Source organism: Choloepus didactylus, chromosome 2 (genome assembly GCF_015220235.1).
Source record: "Choloepus didactylus isolate mChoDid1 chromosome 2, mChoDid1.pri, whole genome shotgun sequence".
Taxonomy (NCBI): Eukaryota; Metazoa; Chordata; class Mammalia; order Pilosa; family Megalonychidae; genus Choloepus; species Choloepus didactylus.
In genome coordinates, this window is record NC_051308.1 from 117,635,043 (window position 1) to 117,648,032 (window position 12,990).

At 36.3% G+C, this 12,990-nt stretch overlaps 1 protein-coding gene across 2 annotated transcripts in view; it reads left to right on the top strand.

The window, feature by feature from the left end:
* Window positions 1-12,990, top strand: part of RNF115 (ring finger protein 115) — a 148,554-nt gene that overhangs the window by 47,389 nt on the left and 88,175 nt on the right. For both annotated transcript variants that reach the window (XR_005215257.1, XM_037826177.1), the window contains exons 2-3: window positions 16-74; window positions 4,742-4,796. Coding sequence is in view for 1 of the 2 variants with exons in the window: in XM_037826177.1 (XP_037682105.1) it covers window positions 16-74; window positions 4,742-4,796 (114 nt within the window). In the remaining variant the exon portion in view is untranslated. The remainder of the gene's footprint in view (window positions 1-15; window positions 75-4,741; window positions 4,797-12,990) is intronic.

The following is a 12,990-nucleotide window of genomic DNA, read 5'->3' on the forward strand; positions in this document are numbered from 1 at the left end:
TCCTTTCTTTTATAGGAATATATTTGTCCCAGATGTGAATCGGGCTTTATTGAAGAAGTGACAGATGATTCCAGGTATTGTACAACTTAATGCATAAAACAGGCATCCTGTTATCAAAGTATTTTATTTTAGCATCAACTGAATAAATAGAAGGGACTTTGTTTTATAACTTACTCTCTTTGACATTAGAGGGTGTGTGTGTGTGTTTGTAGAAAAGTGGGATGGAGAAAAGAAGAATAATTGCAAGATTTGGAATGTGATGTCATAGTGGATGTGATAAGATCCATTGTTCATGATTATGTGGCATTCCTTGGAAATCTGTATACATGTTAGAGTAAATCTTAGGTTTTCATTTATTTTCAGAGACTTTGAGGTTCTCTTAGATTATGGTTGGTTGGTAGTGACCGCTTTGTTTCCTAAAGGTAAATTGCTGTTATACTTCTTTGGTGGGCTGGGGAGCAACCTGTGACAGAGATAATCTAATAAGGTATAGTTACAGGATGTTCTACTGGAAAAACTGGGTTATTACTCTGTTCTGAGGAAGCCTTGGGTCCCTTGTTCTTAGGAGGATAAGTGTTTATAATTATTGTGGTGAAATTTATGCCATTTTGCCACTGTAATTAATATTTGTGTTTGTAAAGCTTGAAATTGGTTCTCATTGGTTTTTAATAAAGGTATTAGATCGATAAAAAGGGGAAAATATTTCTTAAAGGGATAATAGTATATATTCATTCTTTGTTAGTATAAATAAAACTATAAAAACTTACTGAAAAGTAGAATAGCATTCATAGGATAGCCTTTTTTGGCCAAACATAATGGCACATTTGTTTGTTTAGGGTTTTCTGGTTAAACATTGGTTGGACAATTGAAGAAGTACTGACTGAACAAAAAGATTTGTAGTTTAAAACTTCTTTTAATTTTGGGGTGACTTGGGGGGTTTTAATTTCAGTAGATAATTCCTTTACTATTGCTGTTGGCAGAATCTAAGTTGAAGGTCCTTTCCACAGCCAGGAAAAACTGCACACTTTACAGTATGTACTATTAGTTTGACTTTATTAACAATTGCTAATTATATGTGTAAAGGAGCTGGAACTTCTGGGGCTGTGTGTGGCATGGAATCTAGTTTGGTACAAGAACTTAATGTTGATCTAATTATCTTGGTTTTAAATAACACAATACCGACTCTAAACTTGTAAGATTAGCATGACAGCAAAATTAGCAATTTTGTGTGGATGGCATGCTAACTTAGGTATCTTTTTTATTTGTGCTTTTTATTTGTGCTCCGCATGTGTTAAATAAAGGGCATATCAGTTGGGGGGCAATTATTGGGTTTGTTATTTTTCTAGATTTTGAAATAGTAATCCTGGTTTCTTTAGACCTGTATACAAAGTACAACTATACATGAGGATAATGTTTAACTGGAGGATGAATTTTTGTCTAACCTCAAACTTTAAATTATGTGGATCCTGCTCTCACCAATTCTTTGATTTGTGCCTTTGTAGATCAAAAGTTATATTATTCAGGTGCTATTGAAGCAACTACTCAAATGCAAAGATTGTGTCTCTTGAAAGAGGTCGGTGTTTTAAATAGGTAAAGAATGATTTTTATTAATTAGAGTCAGTATTTGCTAGAGGCAGCATTGTATTCTCTGTATAAAGTTCATAAACAAAGCCAATTTGAATACTTAGCAATTATAGTGTTAAGTGGTAGATGGTAAGAATAAGAGAAGTCCTTTTATTTAAATATTGCATAATGAGCCCTGTGCTAGAAATATATCTAGAGGGGTACCCTGTATGGTTTCTTAAATTTTGTAACATTTCTAAAAACAATGTGGACTTTAAAAAATTATCCCTTCTCTGTCATTAGCCTTATAGCTCTTAAAATATAGAGGAATTTTAAAGAAAGGGAATGCTGAGGGAGTTTCAGGGGATACACAGAATTGGTGGTTTCAGTTACCAAGGATATTTGAATCTCTGAGACCATGTAGTGAAAGCAGAAAAGAAGGATCCGGGAAGCCTGTCAAGATTTGAACAATAAAATAGATAGATACACAGCCATTCAGCTTTGTTTCTTAAGGCATGTGTTAGTTCCCTTAGTTACTTATTTAGCATAGATATATGGATTTTTTTTAATCATTCTGCATTTGAAGTAGTTTTTACAAACGTATTTTTAACTAAAACAAATAAAGATGTTAAATAGCATTTTATACTTGGGGTTTTTAGTTTGGATTAAAAACTTCTTTAGCATTTCTGGATGTAGATTTTATTCTTTTTCATTTGTAGAAAACATGCATAAAAAAGAAATAATTCATGTAAACACTTAGGTTCATTTCTTGTCTAGGTTACTAAATTATTATTAAATGTATTTAGGGAAGATGGGCATCTTGAACAAGATCTGCCAGAAGCCCAGATTCAGTTTAGAATGAAATTGGGAGGGTAAAATTCTAGGTGCAGGCTCTGGTAGCAAATCAGTGTTTTCCTTTATGGAAGCCAGTATGGTTCTTGGTTTCTGCTTTACTTTGCTTCAAAAGAAGGGCATCTTAAGATACAGGATGTACCCTGAAACTGTTGCAGTTTAGGAACATTTCTTCTGAAAATACTTGTTAGGAAGATTCAGATTTGTACTGAGAATTTCCTAGACTGAGTATTGCTCTTTGAGGGCAAGGAATAGTGCTATTACATAATAGGTGCTCAATAAATATTTAACTAACAATTGGGATAGCTTTTATGATTTTTATTTGTTTTGTTGTAGCCTTCAGGGAATTCTGGAGGAAGAGTAAGTGGAGAGGGATAAATTAATAGAAATAGTAAGTAATAAGAAATGGTAAGATAAGAGAGAGAAGGGAAGAAGAAGCTGTTACAGAGTGGAGTGCAGTGTGAGGAATTGTTGCATATTCTTCTCTTCAGGTAAGTTCCATGTCTGTCCAAGTTTATGGTAAATATTCTTTGATTTCTAATTAGAGAATAAGGCATGAGAATGATTACATAAAGAATAGCATTAGCTTTGCTTTTTCACTTTTGTTTTCAGATAACCAGTGTGGTTGTTTCCTCAATGAGCTCAGCACTATGCCTGTATTAGTATTGTAATCCTGAAAATGAAAGCTATTGGTAGTAGTTTGTGGACTTTATATCACTGGGGTGAATGTTTGTACGAATGTTTGTGCACTTGTGTGTCTCTTGAAGTAAAAGTGGTATCCAGCAGTTCTTGTGATTCTTTCCATCCCCTTCCTCCTAAAATATTAGTCAATTTCCTTTCTTTTTGCAAATTTTTTGGAAACAATGAGATCTAGTATTTCTCCTGAATCTTTAGGGTCTTGAGGAATAGGTAGTTATTTTATTGTTTATACAATATTAATTTAATAACTTTTGTTTTTGAGTTATCAATATATGGCATTGTGGAGTTTTCAAAGGTGATGAGTACTCTGTATGATGTCTGATACATAATTCTCCCATGTACTTGTAACATTGATAAAATATTGCCTTTGTTCTCTAAATTTATATTTATGAAAGTGGAACTGGATGAGACAAATCTTACATATTTATAACAAAGTAGAATTTAGAATCAAAGTCAGAATGCAGAGGGATGTGGAGGAGTCTCGTGTGGTTGGTGAGATCAGAAAAGACTTTGTGGAGGAGGCAGCATTTGAGATGGGCCCTAAAGGGTGGGTTGGATAATCAAAGAATAGGATAAACTGTCAGAATAAGAATAATTATTAGCCCTTTAATAACATGCTAAGTATAGTACAGACTCCCAACATTACTACATTTAATCATTCCTAAGAAATTTTTAACTGTTGTATCCTCAGTTATTGTGTTCATCTGGTAGTTGAATGGTTTTTTAGTGAACCATTATTTTGAGAATCTTGTTTTATTTCTTAGCCTCTTTGAAAATAAATGTTTGTTTTTCTTCTTTTGCTAGGTTAAATTCTAATTGCATTGTTTGGCTTATGAATCCTTTTCCCTTTTCTGTGGTGGTCCCTACCCTCAATTTTCACTTAATTTAGCTTTGATTTTGTTTTTTTTTTTGCTTTTGGATATAGAAAAAAGGTTATTTGTTTAGGTAACAAAGACAACATCACCATCAACAGTTAACAACATAATACGTCCGTGGGCAAAGAGAAGTTCTGAGGATGTCCACGGACTATTTTTTTTTTTTTTTATCTTCATTTTATTGAGATGTATTCACATACCATGCAGTCATACAAAACAAATCATACATTCGATTGTTCACAGTACCATTACATAGTTGTACATTCATCACCTAAATCAATCCCTGACACCTTCATTAGCACACACACAAAAATAGCAAGAATAATAATTAAAGTGAAAAAGAGCAATTGAAGTAAAAAAGAACACTGGGTACCTTTGTCTGTTTGTTTCCTTCCCCTATTTTTCTACTCATCCATCCATAAACTAGACAAAGTGGAGTGTGGTCCTTATGGCTTTCCCAATCCCATTGTCACCCCTCATAAGCTACATTTTTATACAACTTTCTTTGAGATTCATGGGTTCTGGGTTGTAGCTTGACAGTTTCAGGTATCTACCACCAGCTTTTTGTTTTTGTTTTTTAAAATGATATTTTTGATACATTAATCCACATAATTTCTTTTGTCGTTGTCATGTTATGATGATTTGTTTTTCCTTATTGGGCTTTGTTCTCATTATACCATTCTATATTTAGCTCCTGGGAGGGCAGCTTGTTCCTGGGAATAGAATCACCACTCATTCCTTTTTCTCTTTAGTTTTTTAGGTGGTGGTGGCAGCCGGATAGACAGCACGTCGACGCATTTTGCAGAGGTAAGTTTTCCTTTGATTGTAAGGATTCTTTAGGAAATCAGTAGGTATTGAAATCATGACAGATGTGCAATTCCTGGGGCAGAACATTAGAGTTTGATTAAAGGAATAGGGAAAATTTGGGCAAGGGTAGTCCTTAGAAAGATCTGTGTTTTCAATAGCTGGACCTTTGGTATGTTACTTTTGGTAAACTCTTGAGTCTTAATTTGTGCTGTTTTAAATCTGGTGATGTTTTAAGAGCTGTTTCAGCTTCTTTATTTTGTATATGATATGAGAATAAGAACTTGTACTGTTTTTAACACAACAGTGCTGCAGTCTCTGCTCTAGGGACATGACAGCCACTTAAAGAGCAGGCCAGGATGAGTTCTTACTGAAGTCACAATGAGGCCTGGTCTTCAGCTTTGCATAGAGGTACTGGTTTCTAGCAGTTACCTCTAATGAAATGCTAATTTGGTGTAATTGGAATTAGAGGGGCCAAATCAACGATAAAATATTTACTTGCCTTCCACATCTCAAGTTGGGACCTTCGATTAATTTCTGGTACTTTGTATAATGTGGCATCTGTATTTTTGAGGAAAAAGAAAACTATGACTTCAAAATAAGGCCTCAGTGTCTATCTTTGAATACCATTTTATATTAAACACAGTTATTTCCTTTTTCCATTTTATCCTTTGATCTAAACCTCCTCTTTTGTTTTTAATCATTTATACTATAGCCCAGAAGGTACAAGCCCAGACTAAAAAATACTGGTTTGCTTTTATTTCTCTTTGTGCACCCTCTATTGCCATACATCTTGCTTGGCTCTAAAAAGCTGTCAAATTCTAAAAGAAAAAAGATTAAATCCCCTTTTCTTTGTGTTTCTGGATCACATTAACCTCTTCCAGAGGTAGCTGAAGTTTCTAGAGAAACATATATTTGTGTGTATGTATGTGTAAGTTAAAATGTATTAGCAGTGTATTTAAAAAGTGGTGCTCAATAAGAAGACCATGAAACCCCAATTTTCTCCCCTTTACCCTCTGAAAAAAATCTTAAGACCTGTAGCCCTCCAGGTTCTGTATTGTTAGGTTCATAGTTAAGAAACTTGAGATGATATGTGTGGATAATAGTCCTGTTTTATTAAAAGTTACACTTTATTAGTAATTACACTTAATATCCAGTATTAAGTTTTTTCCATTACCTCTGAACTTTCTTGGCACATAATTTGGTTGATTAGAGTGTGATTCAGGACAGAATGTGCCTTTGAATTCCCATTTTTATTTTCTCATTCTAATGCATTAAAAAAGCATTATTTAAAATTTATTCTGCTTCCCAGGCCTGGCAGCCTTTCTGATTTTAGTACTTTTCTCTTTCCTGTGTGTGCTATTTCTGATAACACAGATTGTTACTTACTGATTATGCATATGCAGAAGAAATGTCATGTGATTTTCCTAAGTGTTAGTTCTTTTAGGCATTGAAAATAGATTGGTCTGTCAGTTTTACAAGTGTGACTCACCATGAGGCGATGCACTGAGTAAGAAGAAACATAAATATAGTCTGTTTCTTAACTTTAGTAATGCTAAATCAGACACTAATGGCATGAGTTATCCTTCAGGTGTTGAAATAATTTTTCTGGGTCATAGACTGTAACTTCATGTTCTTTAGCAGTGCCAGGGCATGATTCTGTTCAGCTTTCTTTCTGTGGATTTTGCTTATCATGCCTGACTATTTAGTTTTCTCCTTTTTAATGATTCTTTGCATTTAAAACTTGGGGGAAATATCTGTCTTTAAAGATTATGGAAGTTGGCAGGTATTAAAAAAACCAGCTAAGGAGTATTAGAGTATATGTATTAAAACACATAGCACTCTGCTAGGAGTAGGGAAAATAAGCAGTTATCATGGTTGCCTTTCCTGCAAGGAACTTGTAATTTAGTTGAGGAGTAAGTACAAACACACATGAAACAAATAAGAAAATAAGAATGTACAGAGTATAATAAATCCATTTTAGGGTACATGTAACAAATACAATAGAAGGAAGAGATCAGGTGGGCTGCAGCTTTGGAAAGACTAAAGTCTTTAGAAAGAGAGGTCCTTTGACCTAGTGATTAAGAGCACAGCCTCTGGAACCAGATTGCCTGAGTTCAAATCCTGCCATTCTCACATACCAGCTGCGTAAAGTTGGGCAAAATTACTTAGGCTCTCTCTATGCTTCTGTTTCCTCATCTGTAAATTGGGGAAAATAATACCTACCTCATAGGACTGTTGTGAGGTTTAATGAGTTAACACATACAAAGTGTATGGATGAATGTCCCTGCCATAGTAAGTGCTTAATAAGTTTTAGCCATTATTAAAATTTCATGGGAAGTAAAACTTGAACTGGAGACTTGAAGGGTAGGTAGAATTTAGGTAAGTAGAGAGATGAGAAAAAAACATGCCTAGGTGGTATTCAGAAGCTATACAGTTTTATACCCATTTTCCTTGGAGGAAAAACTTAGAAAATTGTATGTGGAAACTATTTTTCTTTCCTGTGTTTTAGTTGGTAATTCAACAAAGGCCTCTGCTCACTTTTGCTCTATTATTCTTCATCCAAAGCTGCTTTTACAATGTAGAGGTTATTTTCTATCAATAGCATTTACTAATAGCTGAGTTCTTAAAATACTGGATGTGTTAGAAAAGACTTAGTCTACAATGTTGATTTTTGTGGGGTTGGGATTGGGAGGTAAAGAGAATGAATGGAGTGGGGAGCGGAGGTGGGAGGAGGGTTGCCGGTTGAATGAGAGCTATGTTTAGTGGTGTGTGGAGGTCAGTAGACCTAAAAATGTTGCTAGCAATCCGTGGACAGACAGGGATATTGCTATACTCAGGTCCCTGATGATAACCTGGGGAATTGAGCCCATGGTTACATGAAGGTTTCATTGATTACTTGAAAGCTTCTGACCATGACCTGGTGCCAGTGAGACATCTGATCTTACAGTCTCAGTTTACCCCAATGGATCACTTTAGTTCAAGAGTGGCTGTGGCTGCTGTCTCAGATTAGCAGAAAATAAGCTAAATAGCTTTCTGGAAAAAGAACTCCCAGGTATGCACAAGAGAGCAAGGTGCTCTGAGCAGTCTGATTTATACTTATTTATTTAAATGAAATTTATTTTTGTTACATAAGCAGCATTATAATGGCAATAAAAGATATTTAAAAAAATCTTTAGTCCACTATTCTAATAGCACCCTTTCAGGTTTTGTCCTGGGGCATAGATACTGAAAGATATTATGACAACATTAAAAAGATTAAAAAAAAAAAACTTTCCCATATTCTCATTTTCCTATTGTAGGTCTTTTTATTGTATAATACTTCCCATTTCTCAACTGTATGCCTCTTAACTGTTTTCATTTGCAATCATAGTGTATAACACATTGTATTTCTGCTTTTTAAAATTTACTTTGCATTATATCATAAACCTTTTTTGTATCTCTCCATAGTTATAAGAATATGTTTTATGACTTCACTTTCTTTCATGTCTGTAATATATTTATTAAACTATTATCCTGTATTAGACTTGGCTAGTTATATGTAATGGTTGATCATTGATTGTACTCTCCCCTCCATCTCTGAGTCTGGAACAAATTGAGAAATAAAATATACAGGCCAGACAGATGGAAATAAAAATTTAGTTTTGATTCAGCTGAATTAGAGAATATTGTTTGTGGCCAATTGGACATCCTGAGTGTATACAGGATGACTCAAATGAGAATTAGAGGCTGCAGAACAGGCACACATGCTTGGAATCACTTCCTTTGCATTTGTGCAACTTCTTGATGTGTGATCTCTGTCCACTGGAGAAATGTGAACCAGGCTTTTGCCACTCACCAAACAGACACATCACTTCTCTGGTAGAGGGAGAGTAATGAGAATGATGGAAGAGGTCAGAAGTGGAAATGGGACTTCTGATTCTTCTCTCTTTGTCGTTTAGTAATTTAAGTCTGTGGTCAACAGTGGTCTTGAAATAACTGTGGCAGGTACTGGAGGAGATTAGGAGATTAGTAATTTCTGAGGGCAGTTTTGTGTGTGTGTGTGTGTGTGTATATACTTAACTGTTTATTTATTTTTAATTCATTTTTATTGAGATATAGTCACATACCATGCAGTCATACAAAGTGTACATTCAGTTGTTCACAGTACCATTCTAGTTGTGTACTCATCACCAAAATTAATTTTTGAACATTTTCATTACCACACACACAAAAATAAAAAGAATAAAAATGAAAGTGAAAAAGAACAATTAAAGTAAAAAAGAACACTGGGTGCTTTTTTTTTGCCCCCATTTTCTACTCATGCATCCATACAGTGGACAAAGGGGAGTGTGGTCCACCTGGCTTTCCCAATCACATTGTCAACCCTCATAAGCTACATGTTTATACAATTGTCTTCAAGATTCAAGGGTTCTGGGTTGTAGTTTGATAGTTTCAAGTATTTACTGCTAGCTATTTCAATTCATTAGAATCTAAAAAGGGTTGTCTCTATTGTGCGTAAGAGTGCCCACCAGAGTGACTTCTCGGCTCCTTTTGGAATCTCTCAGCCACTGAAAACTTATTTCATTTCCTTTCACATCCCCCTTTTGGTCAAGAAGATGTTCTCCATCCCATGATGCTGGGTCTAGATTCCTCCCCAGGAGTCATATTCCACGTTGCCAGGGAGATTCACTTCCCTGGGTGTCAGATCCCATGTAGGGGGGCGGGCAGTGATTTCACCTGCCAAGTTGGCTTAGCTAGAGAGAGAGGGCCACATCTGAGCAACAAAGAGGCATTTGGGAGGAGGCTCTTAGGCACAATTATAGGGAGGCCTAGCCTCTCCTTTGCAGCAGCAGTCTTCCCAAGGGCAAGTCCCGTGGTAGAGGGCTCAGCCCATCAAACCACCAGTCCCCTATGTCTGTGAGCACATCAGCAGCCATCGAGTTGGGGAAGCCCAACACCCCTGCATTCTCCACCAGCTCCTCAAGGGGGGTCTGCATATTTTTTTCATTTTTTTTTTAAATGAACTCTTTTTTTTTTTAAATTAGCTATATAAAAAAATAAAAAAAATATACAGTAAAAAAACATTTCAAACAAACATAACGTAACAAGGGAGTAAGAAAAAGACAACTAACCTAAAATAACTACTTTAATTCCAACATGTTCCTACTCTACCCCAAGAAAATAACCTAATATAGCAACATTTCTGTGAACTTGTTCCTACCATACTCATCAGCAATTAACAAACCACAGTCATTTCTGGGCATTCCCAGAATGCTAAATTTACCCACGATAACTTATCTGTTCTTATTGGGTTATCGTTCCCTCTTCATTAACAAACTCATCCCGTCCCTCAAGGTGCCATCTCTCCGTGTTTTTGTCCGTGTCTCTACCGCATATTGTGGCTTCCGTCTGTGGCTGTACACCCTGAAACTGTGGTCCTAGGCATTCTCTGGCCTCTCTGTAGTTTCCTTCACAGAGGAGAAGCCTGTTCCACTCCCCTACTCATCCATCTTCCTGGAAGCCACAAAGCTCTACATTGGTATACTTTTTTTTTTTTTTTTTTTTTTTTTTTTTCCTGGTTGTTTGTTTTTTTTTTTTTTATCATCATTTTATTGAGATATATTCACATACCACGCAGTCATACAAAACAAATTGTACTTTCGATTGTTTACAGTACCATTACATAGTTGTACATTCATCACCTAAATCAATCCCTGACACCTTCATTAGCACACACACAAAAATAACAAGAATAATAATTAGAGTGAAAAAGAGCAATTGAAGTAAAAAAGAACACTGGGTACCTTTGTCTGTTTGTTTCCTTCCCCTACTTTTCTACACATCCATCCATAAACTAGACAAAGTGGTGTTTGGTCCTTATGGCTTTCCCAATCCCATTGTCACCCCTCATAAGCTACATTTTTATACAACTGTCTTCGAGATTCATGGGTTCTGGGTTGTAGTTTGATAGTTTCAGGTATCCACCACCAGCTACCCCAATTCTTTAGAACCTAAAAAGGGTTGTCTAAAGTGTGCATAAGAGTGCCCACCAGAGTGACCTCTCGGCTCCTTTTGGAATCTCTCTGCCACTGAAGCTTATTTCATTTCCTTTCACATCCCCCTTTTGGTCAAGAAGATGTTCTCCGTCCCACGGTGCCAGGTCTACATTCCTCCCTGGGAGTCATATTCCACGTTGCCAGGGAGATTCACTTCCCTGGGTGTCTGATCCCACGTAGGGGGGAGGGCAGTGATTTCACCTTTCAAGTTGGCTTAGCCAGAGAGAGAGGGCCACATCTGAGCAACAAAGAGGCATTCAGGAGGAGACTCTTAGGCACAAATACAGGGAGGCCTAGCCTCTCCTTTGCAGCAACCGTCTTCCCAAGGGTAAAACTTATGGTAGAGGGCTCAACCCATCAAACCACCAGTCCCCTATGTCTGTGGTCATGTTAGCAACCATGGAGGTGGGGTAGGCGAATACCCCTGCATTCTCCACAGGCTCCTCAAGGGGGCACTACATCTTTTTTTTTTTTTTTTTTTTTTCCCTTGTTTGTCTTTTTTCTTTTCTTTTCTTTTTTTTTTTTTTTTTTTTAACTTTCCCTTCTTTTTTCAAATCACCTGTATAAAAAAAAAAGTTAAAAAGAAAACAAACATACAATAAAAGAGCATTTCAAAGAGACCATAGCAAGGGAGTAAGAAAAAGACAACTAACCTAAGATAACTGCTTAACTTCCAACATGTTCCTACTTTACCCCAAGAAAGTTACATAATATAGCAACATTTCAGTGAACTTGTTCCTACTACAACCATCAGAAATTAACAGACCATAGTCATTTCTGGGCATCCCCAGAACGTTAAATAGCTTATCTGTTCTTCCTGGATTATTGTTCCCCCTTCCTTAATTGCTCTCTACTGCTAGTTCCCCTACATTCTACATTATAAACCATTTGTTTTACATTTTTCAAAGTTCACATTAGTGGTAGCATATAATATTTCTCTTTTTGTGCCTGGCTTATTTCGCTCAGCATTATGTCCTCAAGGTTCATCCATGTTGTCATATGTTTCACCAGATCGTTCCTTCTTACTGCCGCGTAGTATTCCATCGTGTGTATATACCACATTTTATTTATCCACTCATCTGTTGAAGGACATTTGGGTTGTTTCCATCTCTTGGCAATTGTGAATAATGCTGCTATGAACATTGGCGTGCAGATATCTGTTCGTGTCACTGCTTTCCGATCTTCCGGGTATATACCGAGGAGTGCAATCGCTGGATCGAATGGTAGCTCTATATCTAGTTTTCTAAGGAACTGCCAGACTGACTTCCAGAGTGGCTGAACCATTATACAGTCCCACCAACAATGAATAAGAGTTCCAATTTCTCCACATCCCCTCCAGCATTTGTAGTTTCCTGTTTGTTTAATGGCAGCCATTCTAACCGGTGTTAGATGGTATCTCATTGTGGTCTTAATTTGCATCTCTCTAATAGCTAGTGAAGCTGAACATTTTTTCATGTGTTTCTTGGCCATTTGTATTTCCTCTTCAGAGAACTGTCTTTTCATATCTTTTGCCCATTTTATAATTGGGCTGTCTGTACTATTGTCATTGAGTTGTAGGATTTCTTTGTATATGCAAGATATCAGTCTTTTGTCAGATACATAGTTTCCAAAAATTTTTTCCCATTGAGTTGGCTGCCTCTTTACCTTTTTGAGAAATTCCTTTGAGGTGCAGAAACTTCTAAGCTTGAGGAGTTCCCATTTATCTATTTTCTCTTTTGTTGCTTGTGCTTTGGGTGTAAAGTCTAGGAAGTGGCCTCCTAATACAAGGTCTTGAAGATGTTTTCCTACATTATCTTCTAGGAGTTTTATGGTACTTTCTTTTATATTGAGATCTTTGGTCCATTTTGAGTTAATTTTTGTGTAGGGGGTGAGGTAGGGGTCCTCTTTCATTCTTTTGGATATGGATATCCAACTCTCCCAGCCCCATTTGTTGAAAAGACCATTATGGCTCAGTTCGGTGACTTTGGGGGCCTTATCAAAGATCAGTCGGCCATAGATCTGAGGGTCTATCTCTGAATTCTCAATTCGATTCCATTGATCTATATGTCTATCTTTGTGCCAGTACCATGCTGTCTTGGCAACTGTGGCTTTATAATAAGCTTCAAAGTCAGGGAGTGTAAGTCCTCCCACTTCGTTTTTCTTTTTTAGAGTGTCTTTAG